Source organism: Chenopodium quinoa, unplaced genomic scaffold, assembly GCF_001683475.1.
Source record: "Chenopodium quinoa cultivar QQ74 unplaced genomic scaffold, ASM168347v1, whole genome shotgun sequence".
Lineage (NCBI taxonomy): Eukaryota > Viridiplantae > Streptophyta > Magnoliopsida > Caryophyllales > Amaranthaceae > Chenopodium > Chenopodium quinoa.
This window is the reverse complement of record NW_018745281.1, coordinates 3,487,266-3,511,348: the sequence shown is the minus strand read 5'-3', so window position 1 is coordinate 3,511,348 and position 24,083 is coordinate 3,487,266. Positions and strand designations below refer to the sequence as shown.

Here is a 24,083-nt window from a genome sequence, read left to right as displayed (position 1 = left end):
TGCTGTTTAAGTGACACCTAAATCTACATATTCATCTATTTTTCCCAGCATTCATCAGCATAAATCATCATTAACCATTTATATCCAATTAAAAGTGGACGATACCTTAATGGCAAACTTCTGTAAAAACTCCTACATAAATATGGATCTGTCTTGCACTCTTGCGTTGGGGTGACTTGTTATACTGTTATTTAAGACTGATTAATGTATTTTGAGCATATGGCTTGTTACATTGTTCATTAGTGACTTGCTGATGTTTGACGTTGCATTCATAATATTGGTGAAATCCTTAGCACTCAGACCGGTTGCAAAGTGCGAGCCTTCTGACTGCCTTGAACACCCCCAGAATTTCTTTGTTCTAGCTTCCCAATAAAAGCTGTTCTATCTTCATCACTGCAAGACAAGCAGTGCTCACTCCTAGGACTTCTACAACCGATTTAGCTCGATAACCATGTGTGTGTGTGTGTGTCATATCTACAACCCTTTTCTTTCTCCTATAAATTTTGTCATCAATGAATTCTCCAGCTGTTCTACAATGCTCGCTATTCTTGTCTACGAACATCCTACCACGGAAGGATAATGCCCTTATATTGGATTTTTTTTTTTTTGGTGAGGTATTGGATTATAACATCACACAAGGATAGAAATAATAGATCGTATGATGAAGCAACCGCAAAAATTACTACGAAGTACTTCTGTAGCATAGGCGCATGACCAACCACATTTAGGCGTTAGTGAATAGCAAGATTCAACCACACCAACATTACCAAGGCAATTCTATCCGATTCAACAACAATTACAAACTCCTCTTTGGATGTTCTTTAGTTCAAGCACCAACCTTCTCATCTATAACAACCATTGAAAAATTATTTAAGAGGCCAAAATCCACATTAATACATTATAATCCTTTTTTTTTTTTTTAAAAAAAATTTATTCTATACAACAAAATGATAACGAAAGTTGTACATTATTCCCATATTCCATTTCATGATTTATTTTTTTAAAAAGCATAATCATCATTTCTTGTAAAAAACATAATCATCATTTCTTAATGTGTACGGTAAATATTTAAATACGGAGTAATTAAATATCATATTACATACGTAGTATAATGAATCGGGACATTGTCTAAACTAACTCTTTATTTCATACCATGGATAATTGTCAAGTTAACATTGGATTAATTAAGGTAATTGCATAGAATAAAAACGTATGCAAGAGATCTAATCTTTTCCCTTTAAAAATTTGATTCGATAACCTACTCACCTTCCACTTCAGTAACCCTAAACAAGTACAGTAAAGATTCCCCACTTTCTCTCTCCTCTTAATCCTTCCACATTTCTGCTATCATCAACAAATTCCTCTGATAAACCCTAATTTTCCCATTTTTTCCCGGTGAAAACATGGCGGATCTCCATAAAAATGGCGACGCCGCCACCGAAAACCGCCATATTCTTCCGATTCCGGGAAAGCGCAACGTCTTAATTACCAGCGCTTTACCTTACGTTAACAACGTTCCTCACCTTGGCAATATTATCGGCTGTAATTTTCTCTCACTTCTTCTTCTTCTAATTATAGCTCAAATTGTTTGGTTTTTGTTTGATTGATTGATGATGATGATGTTGAAATGAATGAGAATTGCATTGTAATTGTAGGTGTTTTGAGTGCGGATGTTTTCGCAAGGTATTGCCGGCTTCGAGGTTACAACACCATTTACATTTGTGGAACTGATGAATATGGTACTGCTACTGAGACTAAAGCTATGGAGGAGAAATGCACTCCTAAAGAAATTTGTGACAAGTAATTTTCCTTCCTTTTCTAATTAGCTTCAATTTCAATTATTATTAATTTATTTGGTTTCATTTGTTAATAAGAAATTCAGAGTTTAATTGTTAAACACTTAAGATGGGTTTTGTGTAGTTTATCTCATTTGAATGGAAATTTTGAGAAATAATGTTTTGGAAGTGATCAAAATGAGTATTTTTAAGGCTTCGATTGTGGTTGATTACCTGTCTTTTTTTATTTTTTTATTTTATTTTTATTTTTTTATAGATACCATGCAATTCATAAGGAAGTGTATGAATGGTTCAACATAAGTTTTGATAAATTTGGACGCACATCAAGTCCCGAACAGACCGAAGCTTGCCAAGCTATTTTTAAGAAGCTAATGGACAACAATTGGCTTACTGAGAACACAATGCAGCAGGTTTGTGCTTTCTTTATGTGAATTTTAATTGAGTTATTCCAATTCCCACCTGTCATTTATTTGGCTCACTGAGTAAGGTGTCTACTTTATTTGTTTTTGATTCGGTGATTGAACTTGCAGCCTTATTGTGATACCTGCGAAAAGTTCTTAGCTGATCGACTTGTCGAGGGAACTTGCCCAAAGCCCAATTGCAATTATGATTCTGCTCGAGGGGATCAATGTGAAAAATGTGGAAATCTTTTGAATCCTACAGAATTGAAAGATCCTAAATGCAAAGTATGCATCTTTACCCAGTTTACTTTTTCTATGCATCTTTACCCAGTTTACTTTTTCTCAATAGTGGGCATTGTTATATTTACCATTGAATCTGTATTATTGCGCTTCCCAGTAAGCGTCTTGATTGCATGTATAGCTTCCAATCTTTATGTAAGTTGCTGTATGTTAATATGTATCAAACTTCTGAAAGACCCTGTCTTTATGGCCTATTGATGAGAATCATTAATCTTTATTGCAAAGTCCCCTAGATACACTGATACAACCTCTTTAAATAACATTGACTTTATTATCATTTGGCACATAGGTGTTATCTGTTTCTAAAGTTATATCAAATCTGTTCTTTTTTCAATTTTTTGTACCATAATAGACTGATAGGGTTGTTGAATCATCTCCTTATCTTGAATATATTGTGAATTATATTGGTTTTGGATGTCAAATCCATCACAAATACACAATAGAGCTTTTTTTATCAACCATTTTAGTAGATACAGAGGAAGCATTAGCTACTCCAGAGAACATGTATCTATGTATTATGCTTGGTTCAGTGGGAGAATATTCCAATCAAACTATGTTTTGCCAATTTGGATATCAAGCTCTTTTTTTATTTTATTTTTATATTTATTATTATAGGCAGTATTTTACTAGGGTTTTCACTCAAATTGAATCATAATTAGGAGCGTACATAAAAAGATTTTTGGATTTGTCTTGGTAATACTATTATAAATGGCTGCACACTTTTTGCAACCTTCACTTACAGAGCATCATAATACTGATCACGCATGCTTCATTTTTAGATCTCTTACGACTGATTATGTTCCACAAAATCTTATCTAAACAGACATGCCAATCTACTCCTCGCATCCGTGACACTAATCACTTGTTTCTTGAACTTCCACTGCTTCAAGACAAGCTGGAAGAGTACATAAATAAAATGTCAGAAGCTGGATCTTGGAGCCAGAATGCTATTCAAGTAACAAATGGATGGTTGAAAGAAGGACTCAGGTCGCGATGTATTACTAGAGATTTGAAATGGGGTGTACCTGTCCCACATGAGAAATTTAAAGACAAGGTCAGAGTCTCCTTATGGTAGTAGTTGCCTATTCTTCATTATCACTTAATTTTGCCAATTGGTATAATATATTCCAATGTGGAGTAGAATTAATTTTTTGTTGTATGGAATTGACTCTGTTTGTTTATCACTTGAAGGTATTCTATGTTTGGTATGATGCACCTATAGGGTATATATCAATCACAGCATGCTACACGCCAGAGTGGGAGAAGTGGTGGAAAAACCCCGAAGATGTTGAGCTATATCAGTTTATGGGCAAGGATAATGTGCCATTCCACACTGTAAGTTATTGTTAAAATCATTACTGTAAGGTGTAACATTGACCTTGAAGGAAAAAGAAAAATAAACAAGGCAACTACAAATAAATAGAATTAAATAAAGAGAACAATTAAGAGGGAGTTAAGAGGGGAGTTTTTCCTTCTTGTTTTGCTGGTTTCTTGCTCAACATAAAAAACTGCTTTAGTTGGTCCTCTCTTTTTGAAGTTGTTTTGATTTGTATGCTTTGGATTTGATAATTGATTATGAGTGTAAGTGTTTTATAGGTGATGTTTCCATCTACACTTCTTGGCACTGGTGAAAACTGGACTTTGATGAAGAGTATTAGTGTCACAGAGTATCTGAACTATGAAGCAGGTAAAACTGTAAAAGATCATTTTGCCATGTTCATAAGCAATTGTCTTTTAGTGCATATTACTTTTATTCTGAAGTCCTTGACCTCTATGGATCTATTTCTTCATGATTCTACAATATCATTATAAAGCCTATGCTGGAGAGCACTTCTGTACATCACAAAATTTTAAAAGTTGATGCTAAAATGCTTTAGTTGGTTCATTTTCTATTTATGTTATGTAGGAAAATTCTCCAAAAGCAAAGGCATTGGAGTATTCGGAAATGATGCGAAGGACACAAGTATTCCTGTTGAAGTCTGGAGATACTATTTGCTTACTAACCGACCTGAGGTAATTAATCTGATAAGCGCTTGTCACTTGAGTTAACACTATATGGTTTGAACTGAAGTCACTAATCTTGGAAACTTGGCAATTATTAGGTATCCGACACGCTGTTTACTTGGGCAGATCTACAAGCAAAACTAAACAGTGAGCTGCTGAGCAATCTGGGCAATTTTGTTAATCGGGTCTTGAGCTTTATTGCTAAGCCGTCAGGTACAATGGATTGTTAAAAGTACCCTTGTTTCATAATCATAGTTGAATTGATATGATGCATAGTAATGCCAGACCTGTTGTATGCAGGTGAAACTTCAAACTTGTTGGTAGATTTTTTGCTAATTTTGTTGTCTATGATGTAATCGTAAAGTCCAAGTAATATGTGTAAATTTTAGGGGGTTCCCTGTTGGAGGTGAAAATGGAAGTTAAGGAGGGTTAGAATATTTGGTCATTTAACTAGAATGTTACAAAACCTAATATATGGTGTAAACAATAATTTGTTCAAAAGTGTTGCTTTTACATACTTGTATATGACATTAGTTTTCTAAAGATAGCAGTAGTAGCTGTGTCATTATTTTATCTATCCTCTACCCATCACTTATAAGTTTGGTATTTTAGGAAATCCAATCATAAATCATTACTGTTTTAGGAAATGTGACAACTTTTCTTAAAATTTTAAAATAGTATATGTGACTATTAATTCCCGGCAAAGGAAATTTAAAACTATTGTGTGTATGATCAATCTATTGGTGGATTTTTGGTGTATTATACTTTAAAAAATAAAAAATTGTACTTCCAGCATAAAAGTAGTGGTTACAAATTAAGGATAGGAAATAAATAGAGATAATGTGGCACAAACCCCACGTGGTTAAGGCTAAACAAAGACAATGGGTTTGTACTCATTAGTGTAACCACCATAAGTGAGGGCTTTTTGGTACTCTCTAGTGTAACCACCATAAATGGGTATGTTGCAAGTGGAGAAAAAAAAATGTACTAAAGCATAGTTATAGGGAGTATATGAAATTATGACATATGAGCTATTATCTTGCCAAATTTTAACACCTACAATCAAACAGTTTTTAAACTGGTAATTAAAAAAATATTGAGCATCTACTATCATTCTACAATAGTCTATAACCACTTAATGATAGTTTCATTTTTTATTACTGGATTAAACTAACTAGAGTGGAGATGGACTAATATAGATTGTTATAGTCACTGCCAAACAATTATATACTTTGACAATAGATTTTGACAAAAAAATTACTATCCCATCTTAATATAATATTTCCATAAACAGCTGTTATACTTAAGAAAATATATCACAATATATTCAAAATATTCAAAACTGAAATTTATCAGTTTTAATATTTATCCTAAATTTACAGTGGGAAATTTAGTGATTTCCACTTATAAAGAGGTTTAATTAAATTTGTATGGGATGTTCTATATTGTGATAACATTTTTTGTAAATTATCATTGCTATCATTGCTAAACATAGAATAAATATATTGTGATGGGGTAGTAATTTTTATATCAAATATCTGTCATTTTATTTTGTCAAAGTTATCTTTTGTTTGTTTGTGTTTTTTTTTTCTTTTTTTTCCCACTTACTGGCTATCAAAGATTTTTTTGATGGTAGGTGTTAAAGATTTTAGGAAGAAAATATTTAACACATCTCGATTTTGCCCCTATACACTTTTGCACAATAGTTTATAATTCCTATACGACGGAAATTAATAGTCACGCATACTATTTTGGGATGTCATGGAAAAGTTGTCACCTTTCCTAAAATAGTAATGGTTTATGATTGGATTTCTTAATGTGTCACTACATTCATTAATTAATGAGGTGAGGATATGTATGATGCAACTGCCTAAAAGTGTGAAGTCAGTTTCCGAACCAAGTACCTTAGTGAATTCTGAAGTAGCTCTACCTTGTGTCAAATTATTGTTACACTACTAAATAAATGTTTTTGTAAACATATTAGTAACAATGACCAAAATTTCCCCTGCTGGGCCGCTGCTATTGCCTCATGACCATCACCCGACATTTGCTCTTCTTTCACTCTTTTCATTCTACCTATTCTCTATCTTTTTCATTTGTTCCTAAATCAATGTTTTCAATGTGGTTGTTGGGAACTATGGTTTGGCAGTGGACTTATAGGTGTTGGGGAGGATTGCTATGTGAAATTGGTGGATGAAGGGGTGGCAGGAAGCGTGCAACAGGTGGTGCCGTGGTTGTGGCAAATCAAGGAATGACGGGCAATTATGATAGTTTCTAAATTGATGATAGTTGTGCTTCATTTTGGATTGTGTTATCATGAATCATTTCTAGTAACAGTTCTTAAATCTTTGTGTGGATTGGTTAATTGAAGTCATTAGTTATTCTTTTGCGATATATGGCTAGCTTGGTACGGAGTAGTAAATTTTGGTTAGTTTTATTAAGATTTTTTGAAATTTGGCTCATATAGAGTAATTGCATATTGAATACAAGTATTTGTTTTAACTGTATTTTAGGCCTAGCTTTTATTTTATTATCATTATTATCATTTTTCCTGGTTTTACAGGTCAGGGATATGGTTCTGTCATTCCTGATGCTCCACAGGCAGAAGCACATTCTTTAACTAAGGCATTAGCAGAAAAAGTAGGAAAGCATGTAGAGCAGTATGTAGAAGCCATGGAGAAGGTTATTTTTTGGTTACGGCAATTGAATTTATGGTTTCCTATAAAAATGTTAATCATATTGTAAAAGTTCTTCTGTAGTGTTGGTAAATTTAGCTGGCTTTTTTTGATGGCTCAGGTTAAGCTAAAGCAGGGACTTAAAACTGCAATGGCTGTTTCAAGTGAAGGAAATGCATATTTACAGGTTAGCTTACAAATTTATTTGTCTCTTTAAGATTCAGATAAACAAATCCTCATTACCGTATTATTGACAATACACGGTTTTATGTCGTTTTGGTAAACCTCTATATGTCATCTTTTGACAAGTTGGGTAGCAATTACAGCATCCTCTGCTGTGCAGGAAAGTCAATTTTGGAAGCTTTATAAAGAAGATCAGTCTGCATGTGCCGTGGTCATGAGAACTGCAGCAGGACTAGTGTATCTCTTGGCCTGTTTGTTAGAGCCTTTTATGCCATCTTTCTCTCTCGAGGTGATTGAACTAGATTGCAATTAAATGTATACGTTATTAGTCGCACATGGGCCAATGTGATGATCTTTCTCATAAATTTTAATGGCTCTATAGGTACTGAAGCAGCTTAATATGCCCCAACTTCAAGTATCTCTTTCAGATGAAAATGGAAATCTTGAGAAAATCAGGAAACTCTGGGATATTCTACCTGCTGGTCACAGTATAGGGAAACCAGAACCATTGTTCAAGGAACTGGTATGCTTTTGGCTTAGATGGAGTAATTGCTAATTTATATTACCTTCTGAGGATTTGATTAGATAAAGACTTTGCTGAACATATGTCTTTTATACTGCAGAACAGACTTATTTTTATTGTCTTTTATTAAAGTTTGGGTAATTTGCAGAAAGATGAGGAAGTGGAATTTTATCGCGATAAGTTTGCTGGAAGTCAAGCGGACAGGGCTCTGAAAGCTGCTGCAGAAAAGACTGCTGAGCAGTTGAAAAAAACAAAAATATCAGGTCTTAAACCTCCCCCCCCCCCCCCCCCCCCCAACATCCCCGTGTTTTTATATATATTTTTTTATCTAATGCTATTATTAATCTAGTACCTAAACCTTGGATTTGTCCATGTGTTGTGATGATTAAACATCCATAATGTTGCTTTTCGAAAATTGGTTTTCATTACTATAATTCTGTAAGACTAAAAAAGAATACTTGAATTGGGAATCTGCTTGTGAGGTTGAGAAAGCCAGAAAGGGATGTGCCAAAAGTATGGGAGCTGGAACCTTGGGTTAGCTTTGTAACTTGTGTATTTCATCATTCTTGTGGTGAATTTACTGTGCTTGTGTTTGGTTTTCTATGCTGGAATAGATCAACTTCTTTTTGCTTTGGGGTCATGAGTGTCAAGGAAACAAATTGAGCTACTTTTGGCTTTGTGATGCTATATGTATATAGCTTTAGCCTCTAAGGGCATGTTACTTTCCTAGTTACCTGGCTTGAAGAATTTGTCTCATGATTGAGGGCTTGCATGAAGGCCGTCATTATTGTGTGAGTGAAGTGGCCGTGTGTGCTAATTTTTTAATTTATATTGTTTTTATATATGTTGTTGAGAGAGATCAAAGTGTTTTTGCTCTGGAATCATGAGTGTCAAGGAAATGGCTTTCGTGAGTCCCTGAAATATTTACTAGCAATGATGCAACACTTTTAAAGCTGTAGTACTGACACGTGTATATTATCTTCCCTTAACTGTCACCGACCTAAGACATACCAAGGCTTGGTGGACAGTATATTTTTGTTTGGTTGGTTCATTAAAGTATATGCTATATGCTACAACATTTGGTAGGTCATTAATTCCAGGATTTTTATTATGTGGATGAGTCTAGTGCTGATCATGGCGTAGTATGGATGCACCTGCTCCGTGAATATTACTGTTTATTCAGAGAGTCTTACCGCTTTACCTTGCTTTGTTATTGTATATGAATATATGAATGCTTGTTTGCAGATAAAAGTGAGAAGAAAAAGGCAGCAAAGCCTGCTGCTGGATCCAAAACTAAGTCTTCCCCTGAAGCAGAAATTACGATCGCTAGACTTGATATCCGTGTTGGCCTTATAACAAAAGTTCAGAAGCATCCTGATGCAGATTCTCTTTACGTGGAAGAGATTGATGTTGGTGAAGCAACACCTAGAACTGTTGTCAGTGGTCTTGTCAACTATATACCTATTGAGGATATGCAGGTTTGCATTCTTTCATTTGCCATGTTCGAATTTTCAAATGGTTTTGCATAAACACTAGAGATCTTGCTGATGTCTGCTTTGTTGGCAGAACCGGAAGGTCTGTGTTCTTTGCAACTTGAAGCCAGCTTCCATGAGGGGGATAAAGTCTCACGCTATGGTCCTTGCGGCTTCCAACAGCGAGCACACCAAGGTCAGTTACAAAAATATTGAAATTTTACCCATGAACTTGAGTTTGTGTCAAGTGACATTATTTTCTTTGTTAATAGTAGTGTAACTATATGTCCACCCTTAAATCCAGGTTGAATTAGTTGAGCCACCTAAAGAAGCACCTGTTGGGGAGAGAGTCAAGTTTTCAGGTTTTGATGGTGAACCAGATGAAGTTTTAAACCCAAAGAAGAAAGTGTGGGAGACACTGCAAGTGGACCTAAACACAGACTCTAATTTGGTGGCCCGGTTCAAAGATTTGCCATTCACTACATCTGCTGGTATCTGCAAGGTTTCATCAATTTCAAATGGAACCATAAAGTAGAAACGCTCCATATTATGGGCTATTGATAGATAACTTTTCCCATTTTTTTAACAAAAATTCCCCATAAGGGAGTTTCCATCCCTTTACTATCTTATCGGTTTGCTCCTGTGATGGGAGCTGAAAAATGAAAAGTTTTGTTCTTGATATTCTGTATTTGTCTCAGCATTCAAGCTCTAAATGTATTGTCAATTTGAAAGGGCATGTATTGAAAGGCTAGTTTTGTTCCATGGTCATGTAGCGAGTTTGTGGACATATATCGATGATTTTGCTGTTATCATTTATAGTATAACAGCAAAATCAATCACCATACTTGCAACACGTCCCCGAATAACTCTTGATTAATTTTGTAAAGAAACAAAATATAACGGTTGATTATTACCAAGTTTGTAACATTTCGTCTTGAGGTACGAGTTGCTTGGCAGTTGGCATTTGTCTGATAAAAGGTGAAAAGTTCGTTAACAAGGGTTCTAAGTTGGTTTGTCTTGGTTTTGTCTTGGTTTGTATCATTATTATTACAGTAAAGTGTAATAATAATGATACAAGTGTTATAACAAACTAGTAACGACAATATCAGAGTACTTGTGGGAACTTCTAAATCACCATAAGCTAATACTATTAGCTTTTTTTAGCAAGTACGGAGTAAACACTAAGCTTCAATTGTGCTGCAAATAAATCAAAAGACTAGCAGAGCTCCTCCTATGAAACTGCTGACAGATCGAGAGACAAATACACAATGATCAACTCCTGCTTCAGCTCTTATACGGGCAGTTAAAGCTTGATATCCAGGAGTGATGAGAGGAACGAACTGATTGTCCTGAGTCACAATAAAACAGGATTCAAATCAGTTTAGTTTCTCAAACAAATTTCTTGTATGGCTTCATATGCAGTGAAAGTATGTACCTCAGACATCAAAACACACACCAAAAATAAATGACAGTATAACAGAAGCAGATGCAGAATAAATTTGTTTGATGATCGACCTTGTAACTTTTAACTTCATATAGATTTAATCATCCAAATGTATGTGTATAACAGTGTATACAGAAAGCAGTAACCTGCTCGCGTCTGAGAAACACAACTTGATTTTCTTGCAAAGATTTGTGTTAGAACTCTTACTACTTTAGACTAGATTAGAAACAACCTACTCCGTAATAATTAAAGATTTATAACTGATAACTAGCCAAAAGCAGCATATATAAAGTAGCAAACAAGATCAAACTTGGTCTTTCTCTTTGGTGTACCGACTGTAATGACTCTCGCGTCTCTCAGAATAACATCCTATACTCTTTTGTCTTAATAAACTTTCACTATGTTATAAAATTGTTTGTCTTAATTAGACAGTTTCAGAAAAAATCACCAAAAATAGATATATCGAGAAAACTATACGATAATTATTCTAGCTAAGTTTGCAACTTGTTTTTTTTTTTTTAAAAAAAGCTTTTGTACATAGGTACATTTTAGTGAATAAAGTAATTTATCACATTGCATAATTTCATTAAAATCATATTAAATCATGTAAAGTAATCCCAAAATAATTTTACTCATTTAAAGAGAGTAATTTCAGTAAATCTTAGTATGGAGTAACTTTTATTATTACGGAATTACTTTAATTTATTATTATTTGGAGTACGGAGTAACTTATATATGGTCATTAAAGCGTACTTTACAATGGATAAAGCGTATTTTTTTTGACATAGTGTTATCTAATTGAAACTTATTATTACCTAAAATTGTTTTTTTTTTTTTTTTGAACAAATTACCTAAAATTGTTGATAGAAGAGTATTATTTTGTTTATGAAATGAATGATTTTTTTATTCTACTTGAGATGCCAAATGATTGATGATATCTGTCCAAGGTGATTGCAGGAGGCCGGTGGAATGTGAGATAAAGATATAGAACTTCCTGTCAATAGAAGTATTACTTTATGTGAAATATACTTATACTTGTACACTATGTACATGATGATGTAAAAAATGTACATGGAGTCCCACGCAATTGCAGATTTCCAACCTTTTCATTTACAGGACCCATATGCAATAACAATTATTCTCGAGATAAAACAACTAGTTTACGAAAACCAACTGGAGCTGAGTGAGCAGATATGGAGCAAAAATGTTTCAAAAAAAAAAAAAAGATATAGAGCAAAATCTACACCATAGAATTGAATAGCACCTGGAAAGACATTTAAATAGAGCATTCTCGGCTTAAATTTAACAGTAGCACATTCGTTTGGCAAAATAATTAAAAAAAGAAAAAAACAAAAACCAGTATAATACCTAGATGGCTAGATGGATGAGGACCCTGTATCCTGTGATATGCATTTCGCCTCAACGACAAGGGTTTTAGCAACCCCTCTGCATGGATCACCAAATTCAGAATTTGAAACTCTTATGGAGCAACTTTGTCTTCCTTGGCAAAGCTGTTGACAAAATGATATGGGCAATAAAACCATTAGCACTAGTCTTAGTATGAATTAGTCTACAAAACCAAGATGAATCTAAAATTTTGAAACTTTGCAGGGTTTAATTTCTAAGATGTATTCACAACACTGAGGCAGACTATTATATAATATGCATTGAAAGCCAAAATTATTGATGGAAATAAGTGACAATCAGGTGGGAGGGGCACTTTGGGTGTATATCAAGCTTAATTCGGTCTAGAGCTCTAGATTATATCAATTAATTGGCTGAATGCTACTCATGCTAGTTCCTGAAACTTCACACACGATACATGGATCCAGTTTAAAAGATATCTTTTAAGTTCAAATTTACAGAGCTATGTGCATGGTTTTTGTCCACTTACCCCAGAAACCACATCGGGAGACCTTGGTGCATGGCAACTGCCTCTTGAAAATTTTTGACAGCTACCTTTTGGGGTCCCATAGCTGGCAAACACTATAGAGATTACATGTTCTCCTTCACAATGTAGATGCATTTCAGGTGTTGTGTCATTAATCAAGATCTGTCCGCCTACAGAACCATGAGTCAACCATCTCGAAAGTGGCGGGTAGTGGGATTCTGATATACTAGCACAAATGATTTGTGTAAAATGTGAAGTTAATGAGATCTCGAATGGGTTTCCTCCAGTCTCTTCAAACACAACTAGTAAGTTATTAGATTCCTGCAGCCATGAACGCGGTACATGGTATCTGAAATTGTTTACACACATGATTAGGTCCTTCAAATTCTTCAGCACTTCAAAAAAGAATATAGATATATGTAAAAAGTCATTCAAGTGAAGTATTCATATAACTTGGTATGCAAGCATTAACACAAACTTTGCATAGGCAATTTTAGATACAACAGCAACAACAATCACAGCCTTAATCCCATATATGGGGATAGATAATTTCAGATTAGCAAACTAAGTCCATTTAAGCTTCAAGCTCTCCAATTTACACCCTTAAATTACACTTTAGAACAGAAGGTGACTAATTTCATTGGTCCTTTGGAAGATAAACCACATAAACAGGGATTGGTCATTCTTACCAAGGGGACAATAGGAAGATAAACCTCTAGTATTGAGAAGTATCCTACCAGATATTTATATATAGTTTCCACTTCAGCCCATATAATTTGCAAAAAGTTTACAAAGCCACACCTTCTGTCCACTAAAGTTGGCAAATAATTCAAGAGTTATTTTACGTGATTGTTAGTGCCGTTGAGCCTTCACAGAAAATTCAATCAAACATATTGATTCAATCTCCTTACACAGGTTAAGATGTAACTTCTCCCAGAAGGGTGGGGGTGGAGAATCTGCTAGTCAGAAGTGGAAACAAGGGAAAGACATCGAAATGAAATGTGGTTGGTTTTCTTTATAGAGATCTTAACCTGATGAATAAGCTTGTAAACCAAAGTAGATTTTTTTTTTTTTTTTCATGAGGCTCAAACTTTGCCTTGAAAAGTCGATGATCAGTGAGCCCATATTCAACTTAAGACATTGACGCTACTTGATTAATTAGCTAGATAAGTCTAGTGAGCATCCCAAACAATGTCATTGATTACTTATTCTTAGATACTATGCGCAAACTACTAAATAAGATGGCAAATGGCATTGCAAGTAGTGATGATATTAGGGTGTCAATGAAGCAGCAAGGTAGAATGCCTAGCTTAATATAAGCGCCTGTATTTTTTGTTTTTTTTTTTTTTTTTTACCTAGAGCTTCACAACTAAGTCAGCCAATCTTTCTTGAGCTCCTTTTGCAATATCAATTACAGTAGGTCAGAACCTTTTCCTTCCAAAACCTAAAAACTTAGAAAAATGGAATAAAGTTCCCAACCTAGAAGAATAAAATTTTCAGGAGCATAAACTAGCATCTATATAATGTATATTGCAATAAGAGCCAAATGCCAGAGTACATTAATGTGAAAGTAAGTATGCCTGCCCCAAAATAAATTTGCACCTCAACAGGAAATGCATTAGCACCAACCGTGGAATCTGTAATAATTATAGGAATCTACTCATTAAATTCCACGTATCAAAGTACATGATGCATACCTCACTTGAGTAGGCTTCCCACAGTTGGTCGCACACTTGCTTGAATCATATTTTCCACGATAATCACAAGACCTTTGACATCCATCTTGTGAAGAAGGCAAAGTCCAAAATCTTCCTATATGATGTCCATTAACCCAAGCCTGACCTTTACCCATACTTCTGAAATCAAGTGCAACTGGATCCAGCCCATATGATGCATCAAAATAGGTCTGCCACATATTAAATATAATGATTTAGCATTAATAATATATACTGTATAAAGCATTGACAGACATCTTCTAACATAAATGAAATTAGGATCCACATGAATCCAAATCGAGCCTTGACAGAGTTGACACTTGGCCCAAAATACTATATAAAATATTAAAAAATTTATGGTATTGTGCTGTTGTGCATAATAAAATACCTAAGATCCACTAGAGTTCCAATTCAATTTGATAATAAAAAATTCATATATAAACTCTCTAAGGTTTTTTATGTAATTACATGTGAGTACCTTGTACCATCTTAAGGGGTCTTTGATTCCATCAGTTGTCAAATCAACCCAAGCTGCCTTCTCATGTCCATCTAATGTGTATATTTTCTGCATTTCACCTTTTAGACCAACCTGGAAAGAGAGAAGACGAGATTTCAAAATTATTTTAGTGACAAGAAAGCATTACAAAAAAGAGAATGTCCTGCAATGCCAGTATATTAAAATCCAGAAGATAATAATTGATGGTACAACTAAGAAAAGTTCTCTCCCCCCCCCCCTCCCCCCAACTCATCCTGCTTTTGATCTCATGCTAATTGCTGAAAAAGCATAACAATAGTAAACAAGAGACATCATATCATGACCGTGTTTTGGGAACAGCCAAACTTCCAGACAGATTTCACCAAGAAATTTTTCTAGTTTGTTGACCATTAACATAGCAGGAGATCAAATTTGGCATGCATTTAGCCATGTCAACTGCATCGTGCAGTTATAACTGGACCTCACCACATAAAAAAAAGCCAATAAACACAGACAACCAAAATATACATCAAATAGAAAGATGGAGAATGTGCCTGGTAGGTCCAGGATAAGTTTGATAGATCAATGTCCCCCTCTTTCAGTCCTGTAAGCTTGATCTGACCTCTAAAACCACCTCCATCTTTCTCCAAGAAAGCACCATAATTCTGCAACAAGAAAGCAGCATGAAACAGGTTAGCAACTGGCATCTGACAATTTACTTCATTAGGTGAAAATTTAAAGAACATATATAATGTAGAAAGAAAAGAACTAAAAGCTATAAACTTAAGAAGCTACCTAAGATAATTGAAAAATAAATAAGAAATTGTTTGGGTGAGTAAGAAGCTCTATGACCAATAAAATTTGACAACAAACAGAATAGAAAGATTAGAAACATTCTCTCTGATTGGTGATGTAATACCCTTCATTTTGAAGACAAAAGTAAATCCATATAATTCAAGGAGGAAATTTTATTTAAAAGAGCACACGCCCTTTAATTTGAAGACAAAAAATGCATCCATATAATAGAATTCAAGAGGAAAAATAAATAAAAGCAAACACCCACACACACACACACACACTCAGAGCATACCTGCAGCCCCACTGTCAGAGACAACAATGCCACATCATTATATCCTTCCAGAAATTCGACAGGCTGTACAACTTGTACCCAATGTCCAACTCCACTACCTACAGTTCCAGATATTTAAGAATGTGCCAAGGTAATGTAATATGCACAGACTATCAAGAAAGGAGCTCTCATGCACTTCTAACTGACCTATTCGAAGAAAATTAAACATGTCCTATTATATTACAGTAGAGCCTTCACAATTTCGGGGACTAGAGAAATTCAAGTTAAGATTCAACAAATAAAAGTGATGCACAAAGCAGGAAGCTTGCAGAAAATCTCATCCCAATTAACTTGATATCTATATCTATACTATCACTCTATTAGAATAAAAGGCAGTGTCCATAACAGACTTTGCCACACGTCACCCTTGATCCTTCACATGGAAAATGACTTGGGGTCGCATCATACACACATATTAATTGATTTTCAAACTGTTTTATATTTGAAAGGTTTTGGATACTCTTGGAATAGCAGCAAAGCACACAGCTCCATCACTTCCATGTTTCTTATGTTGCAATAGAATGTCAAGAATGTGAAAGGAACTTGGGGCTATCTCAATCGAGAAGAGGCAAACCATTCATAAAGTTAGTAAGAAATGAAATTGGAGAGTAAGTTTAGTTTTGTAAGAAAAGCGACAAATTTCTAAAAGATTCTAATGGTTTAACCTTATAGAACAAAAGACACATGGACCCGCCGATTGTTACTTTGAATATCATATTAATGTTTATACATGTTGGCTACGAGAAATTGAATTGTTTTCCAGGCCTCACTTTGTTCGCATCAAGCAAAGATTATTGGGAGGCCTATCTTAAGCATCTCTTGCTTCAATAATGTACATTTTCTTTTTGTCTGAAAATGATGCTCATGCAGAAATACGATAAGGATAAAGAGAGAATACCAGCTAGTCGGCCATTTATATATATGTGCACTACATCACGCATGCTATCAATTGTAAGAGCTGGATGGACTCCATTTTTCTTCCAAAATGATACATCTTCTCCCGAAAAATATATTCTGTAATGCAGTTACACGGACATAGGTATCAAAAGAGTGTTCAAATAACCATTTTGTTCAAATAAGAAACATGCAATCTTAAAATGAAACGTATTCTAGAGCAATGTGTATGCTTGGGTGAAATTTTGAATTACACATTAAAAGCAACAGATATGATAAGGCAACACAGCAGAACAGCAAACTAAAATAAACTAGTCCTAATAGAGATGTCAGCTTGAATATGAAAATGAAGTCTAGAATTTGAAGAAAGTAAAAACCAACATGATGAAACGTTTAAATGAAGCAATGGGTAAACATGGTTAGTGCATGAAGTTAACTAGCAATCAAGGATACTTATTGTGGTTTCTACAAGTTCCCTACATTTGAAACTACAATACTCAATCCAGCAGAGAGATCATGAAGCTGCACCTGGTAAAGTACCAAAGAAAATCAGAGGAGTCCTTGGTAACATTTAAGTGATCCAAGATGCCTTTTACAGTGAAATTGTTGTCACTCCATATTCCAACAGGCTCGTTTACTGTCTCCCAGTTCTCTGAAATATAGGATGCCCCATCCTGATGCAATAAATTTTGTACAACTTGTGTGTTTGAAAATGGAGGTGCATTAGGCTCTAGCTCTTTTAATGATGTCTGAGCCCCAATCTGAAAAAGAATAAAACTAATTAAATATGCTAGGAATGCCCTATATTGCCACATCACAGTTTGTTTGGTTAGGGTATTTGGAGTGAAGGGTAAGTTCGGGAGAGTGAAAAAAATCATTTTCCGTTATTTGGATAATAATTAGGTTGGAGTAGTGAAAAGGAGAAAAGGTAATAGAAGGATATCTATGTTCCTTCTCTCTTGAAGAGCCAAATCATTCCAAAATTGGGTAGCTTTTGAAGGAAAATAGAAGCACATGTTCATAGATCAATGATTATCAGCATCATCGACAGTTGATGACCTCCGGTTTGTGAATAATGATTGACAAATTGATTATTGCAACAAACATCATACGCTGGTGTTCTATAGGTTCAATTGTCTTAAGTGTCTATGCATCCCTTCTTTTAGACCTTTTTTCCATTTTACATGACTTGGACCTAATTGAAAAATGGAAAGGAGTACCTAAAAGCTTGTAACAACCGGAAAAAGAGAGAATTTTGAACACGATGTAAAGTAACGGTCAAAAATTAAGTGGAAGTCGAATGCCCCTCAAAATAAAAATAACTAAAAGAAAAAGAAAAGTGGCAGTTGAAAAGCCTACTTAGCACAAATCAGAAATTGGTAACATATGTACAACTGTGAAGGCAGTAGAATTGATAAATACAGGCAACCAGATCAGTTACAAGATAAGATAATTGCCTAAGAAAAGATAGAGAGCCATAACCTTGGCAGTGTTGTAAGCCACATTATGACAGTCTGGTAATATACTGACAGACCAAGGAGGTAGAGTGTACATGTGACCCTGGAAATGCACCAAAGCCACATTATGTTGATCAATATTAGCCAAAAATGCTGAACACCTATCTTCATCTCCAGACTCACTTATTGCCCTTCTTCTATTACCTCTTTTGTGATAAACATGAGCCTGGCCAGTGAAAATGTAGAAATGCACTCTAAGTTAAATAATAAGTTGTAAGCATTGTAAATGTCGCAAATAATAAAATCCACATTGTTTCTATTTGTTAGACCCAGACAATAACAACAGTTGTTCAATCCTTCCATTTATTAACTAGAATATAAACATAGTGCCTCAATGAGGATTCTCTTGAAAGGAGAAACCTTTTAAAAGCCTCGCACATGCAATTAACAGGGTTCATTCTCGCAGCTACTCCAAACTTTCAAATCGAATAGATGGAAAGTAAACTTGGCAACCCAGCTACCAAGCCTCCAGGCCCCACCCTTGGATATGGAAACCCCCCTACCTCAGAAGTTTGGAAGTTGGCCCTCCAAATTCCATTTATGTAGATTTTAGGAATCTTTTAAATCATACCCAACGCCAGAGATATGTGAACTTAAAACCTACTAGATTCCAGGACAGAACATAATTTTTGAGGTTTGATTGAGATATATGCAGACAGTTCTTATAGTACACAGAATGGTTTGTAAAGCTTGCCACAGATCCTTGATGCATACAATATCAAAGTGGTATCATGTAACACAAACAAACAAATTATACCTTGGAGTCCATGCAAACTCATTTGTTGCAATTAATATGAAACAGAGGTAGTATAAATTATCTGCATCAAAATGCTTTTAAAGAGGCTCTTTCCCATGGCTGGGTAATGAGAATGGTAACTATGCAGCCTTGCCTTTACCCCAGAAATAAGGAGAAACTGTTAGAAATTGACCCTTGATGCACAAATCTCCTTCATGCACAAATTGCAGAATTACAATAATTTTGACAAAAAGAAATAGACAAACTCCAGAATGTACCTCCTGCATATGCCCCAGCTTGACATATTGAGGAGAATCAACTGCAACTAGAGCAGGTTCACAAAGCTTAATTGCAGCATGCAAATCCTTCAAATGACCCCACTTTGGCTGGCTTAAAAGACCTATATGCACAAGCTTGACATGTTCAAATGGCCTCAAATAGACCAGTGAAGATAATCTGATATGCATATCCATATAAAACACATCCAAATCAAAAGACACAGTTTTTACTTGCCATATTCATCTACGGGAGCATCATAATCATAACTTGTGATATAAAATGGACCTCCAGCTGACCTCCCAAAATTTGTTCCGCCAAAATACTGAAAACAGAAAGCACAATATACAGGACTTAAATACCTGATTTCAAGCTCATTCCGCAGAATATGATACTTTTCAAGAAAAAATTTGGTGATATATCACCCTGATATTGATAGGCTCATACGATAAAGAGTAAACATCACCCTAGGGTTCTAAACTATAGACTTTCATTTATAATAAGAAAATAAGGCTTCATTCTTTTCACTTGAATAACTTTTATTTGAACTTATTAGCCCTTATGTCAACTAATTTGAACTGAATTTTTCTTATCACAACTTAACAGACCTTTATTCTTCCAGAAACTCTTTTTAAAGGTAAAAAGAATAAGGCCTAAGTATATTCATTGGCGGTCACCGACCTCCACTATAGCACAGCATTAATAATTAAAATAAAATAAATAAACAGTTGACTTAAGGTGTCTGGTCAAGAATAGAACATTTCACAGACCCAGATATCTTCTACAACAAGGTACTTTTAATCTATTTGGCGGACAAAAACCTTTTCAAAAACTAAAAGATATCCCATTACAGAATTACAGCTTGCATGGCATGACCTCTGTCAGTTTCAGAGAGTTTGGACCAAAAAATGAAAATTTACCAACATCATTTTTGTTAGCCTGCCCTCAAAAATTGATTTCTCACAATACAAAACCAGAAATTTAATAGACAATGTTATTCTTGTGTAAAGTGTACACGTTTAAAGTTGGTGGAAAGCTGAGCTTAGAAGTCTACCCACAATTACACTATTGCATAAGCAACCCAACTTAGCTATATTACCATGTAATAATTTTGTAAGCTACCACCTCGTTGGAAAAAGCGAGCAACTGCAAATGCCAGGTCTTGAACGGGCCTATGAGGTACACTTCCACCCCACTTAGTGTACCTACAAACAAATTAAATGAGGATATATAAATACAAGCACACAGGAAATCATTAGATATAGCAGTAAAAAACTTAATCCCACTACTTTTTCCCTTCAAGGTTTCAACAAATTTTATATAGCGACATACTGACAAACCAGGAGGAATTAGGATCATTAGCTGACCAGATGGCAAGTTGAAGGCACGGAACCTATTTTCTTTACTTCCTTTATTTCACGACAAAATATTTTATCAAAATAGAAGTATAGAAAATACATCTATACAGCTGGAGGACAAGTTGTGCTCACTAGGATTCTCCAAAAAATCAAATCAAACACATGTTTGCCCAGTTCCTATGATTGTATCCCGTCTCTATTGAACAATTTTGCAAAGCCCTAGACGCTTCAGCTAATAAAAACACCAGAAAAGTGACTTTATCCCATGGTAAGTCACATGAAACAGCAGCGCCTTTAAAAATAAGGCTATTTCTCACATAACTTATCTCCCCTACAACTATTGATTATCTGGTGAAAGTTTGGTTGAACATAGTTTGTCATCACCCCCATGAATAATGCAAGGTGAAAGAGAAAGAGAGGGAGGGAACGGGTCAATGGCAGTGAGCCACAGTAAGAGGAAAGAGATTGTGGGAAGGGAGGTGTGAAGGATGGGTACCTCTAGTTTTGGCCCATTTTCATAACGGGGGTTGGGACAAGATGGTTTTGCTCGGGATTCTTACCCGGTATGTCTCAAAACTGATGCGTATGGTCAGCAAATTGGAAAGGAGGAAAAACAAATAGGAAGAGGCAATCATTCTGTGAACAAATCTCTGACTTCGTTTTAAATTCCACTGATTAACAAAACTCAATATTTTATACGCCAACTTTCATCTAAAACAAGCTCAGCTTGTTTAGCTTACTTAGCTTCCTTGTAAATCATAACTCATGATGACAGTGCATAAAATCTTTCTCATCAAATAATATTCAGTCACTTCTAAATAATGTAATAAATTCACACAGATGCTAAACTTGCTACTGAATAATGAACTAAAAGTCATACAGGCAGAGACATACCATCCATCCCAGTCCTCAGTCCAAAAAACAGGCTTCTTGTTGGAATTTGGCTTAAAGCCATCACAATAGTAGCCATTGCAAGTATCAATCTGGGTTTTGGTTGAACATAAAATCTCATGATTAGTGTTGAAGCAGGATTGCACGGCACATATTTTACAGGCAAAATAACCAAACAGATCATATATTCACTTAGTGCTTGCAAAAATTTGATTAAACTTAAAGTTCAGACAGACAATAGCAATAATGTACACACACAGATCTCAAAAATAAAATAAAAAGGGGGGATGCATGCGCTATATGGTGATAATGAACTTACAATGAATTCAGGTGCATCAGTTTGTTTGCACATTACCCATGGGACACCAGCACCAAGCCCGACAGCCATGTTAGCAGCCCAGTTAATATAGTCCCGTCCTTTTTTACCATATGAGCTTTCAACATCTCCATATTCATTCTCAATCTGATAGAACGACAATCAAGAAATAAACTTTTAAGAGACACTGGAATGCAAGGGTTGAGAGAGAGATCAATCAATTAAAAATAAACTCCAACATAAAATGCATAATTTTTATCACCCAACCAATTATAGCAGGAGCCAGGTCTAATTACTCATGTTAACCGACCCCAAATTATTTTGCGACTAAGGCTTTGTTGTTGTTGTTGTTGTTCGTGGGGGGGGGGGGGTCTTTGTGCAGAAGTATGTAAACATAGATATGGAAACTGGTATCCTACTTCAACATGTAACTAAAAATCACTAAACCTGCAATAGTATTAGAGGCCCTCCTTGCCAAGAGAACAGACTCTCCTCCCGCATTAAGTTTACAATCTTTGTAACAAATCGTTGCATCTCCTCCTGAAGAAACATGCAATCAAAATTATTCAGGAAATCTGAAATGCAGCAGATGACTTTTGATGAGCATATTTTCCCCATTTTCCTTTGAGAGGTGAGAGAGACAAGATATCGCATAAACGCTTACCTTAAAAGGTGCATTATCTGTTCGAAATTCAATACCAGGAACATCTCGCAGCCACACAGGAAAGCCACTGTTAAACAACAAACCAATTAGCCAGAAAGCAAATAATTAGTAGTGAAGTTGCAAATAATATCAATAAAACTATTCCATACAAAACATTATCCTGAGGTAGTGACGCCAAACAGAAAATAAGAGTTGTAATGCTTATAAACTATTGCAGCTGGCTTCTCAAGGTAGCAATGAGTTGCTCACAAGTTTCAAACTCTACTTTCACGAACTTATCATTGATAACAATAATCGAATCCCACAAGTAAAACAGGCAACAGCATTTACTACCACCACTACCAATAATCATCACCATTTGGACCGGATGACCAGTCAATACCATTGAGATGATTATTTCCAGATACTAACTCTACAGTATATCGCAAGACCTATAACTCACTGACATTTAGCTTAACAAGCTACATTGTAATAATCATCTGCAACTTTATGTTCTTTTTAAAACAACAATCAATAGCATTACCAAAAACTCTTGCATCTTTTCACTAACTAGAAATAACAGAACTAAATATAGCCTAAAATCATAAAACAACAAACACATTTACAAAAAATTATCAAATAATAGAAGGAATGAAAAGGAGTATACCCAAAGTTCCACTCTGCACACACATAAGGTCCTATCCTAAGGAAGAAATAGAGTCCATTCGACCCGACTAGCTTCGCAAACTTGACGAGGTCAAATCTCCCTTCAAAATTATACTACAATTATGATCAACGTACAAAATTAAACAAGAACTCATACCCAAATGACACTGAAATTTCTAAAACTTAAACATGAAATGAGTAACCCCTAACCTCTCCTCTCACAGGCTCATGTCCATTCCAAAATGTGTATGTTTCTATCACTTCAGCACCTCCTTCCTTCGCCTTTGCAATCAAATCAGGCCACATCTACATTAGATAACATAATATTATGAAACCAAATCAAAAATTGAAAGTAATTTTGAATTAAATTGGATAATTACAATAATCAAAGTTCAGAATTAGGGAAGAATAATGGAGGAAGAAGAAGAAGGACCTGAGGAGTGGCGCGAGGGTAGTGGATGCCGGCGGAGATGAGCATGCGACGGCGGCCGGCGATGATAAGTGATCGGTGATCATAAGTGACGTTGTATGGCTCGAAGAAGAGCTTTCCGACGCCGAATTCCGCCATTGATAGAAGCAGGAAGAGCAAACGCCATTGTTGTGAAATTAGAGCTTTCTTCATTTCAACCTCTTCTTGCAGCTGAGATAGGAGAGAAATTAAGTATTGGTAGCATCAAATGAACATGGATAAGCACGGCTTAACTTGTGATTTGACACGTAATCTGAGGACTCTAAATCAATCAATCATAATTATTACTCCCTCGGTCCATCAAATACT

General features: G+C 35.2%; 2 protein-coding genes across 4 annotated transcripts; one reads left to right on the top strand and one right to left on the bottom strand.

The window, feature by feature from the left end:
- The first annotated feature begins 1,257 nt into the window (after positions 1-1,257).
- On the top strand, positions 1,258-10,114 carry LOC110711477 (probable methionine--tRNA ligase). Its single transcript, XM_021889861.1, has 17 exons — positions 1,258-1,542; positions 1,656-1,800; positions 2,053-2,206; positions 2,327-2,482; positions 3,321-3,551; positions 3,689-3,832; positions 4,094-4,184; positions 4,404-4,510; positions 4,600-4,714; positions 7,065-7,183; positions 7,298-7,363; positions 7,520-7,648; positions 7,742-7,882; positions 8,031-8,145; positions 9,128-9,360; positions 9,449-9,550; positions 9,659-10,114. Exons 1-17 carry the CDS (start codon positions 1,404-1,406, stop codon positions 9,887-9,889), a joined length of 2,418 nt encoding a protein of 805 aa, XP_021745553.1. The 5' UTR covers positions 1,258-1,403; the 3' UTR covers positions 9,890-10,114.
- A 174-nt stretch (positions 10,115-10,288) lies between these two features.
- On the bottom strand, positions 10,289-24,007 carry LOC110711476 (beta-galactosidase 9-like). Of its 3 annotated transcripts, none has more exons than XM_021889858.1 (20): positions 23,739-24,007; positions 23,516-23,611; positions 23,307-23,419; positions 22,661-22,727; positions 22,444-22,536; positions 22,000-22,143; positions 21,684-21,772; positions 20,531-20,636; positions 19,669-19,756; positions 19,434-19,555; positions 18,385-18,585; positions 17,431-17,663; positions 16,907-17,022; positions 15,970-16,067; positions 15,434-15,544; positions 14,883-14,993; positions 14,387-14,595; positions 12,693-13,038; positions 12,167-12,309; positions 10,289-10,703 (listed from the first exon to the last, which is right to left on the bottom strand). In XM_021889858.1, exons 1-19 carry the CDS (start codon positions 23,925-23,927, stop codon positions 12,175-12,177), a joined length of 2,667 nt encoding a protein of 888 aa, XP_021745550.1. In that variant the 5' UTR covers positions 23,928-24,007; the 3' UTR covers positions 10,289-10,703; positions 12,167-12,174. The 3 variants fall into 3 exon arrangements, with proteins under 3 accessions (XP_021745550.1, XP_021745551.1, XP_021745552.1); XM_021889859.1 differs by having other exon boundaries at positions 23,516-23,587; XM_021889860.1 differs by lacking the exons at positions 23,307-23,419; positions 23,739-24,007.
- Between the last annotated feature and the right edge of the window lie 76 nt (positions 24,008-24,083).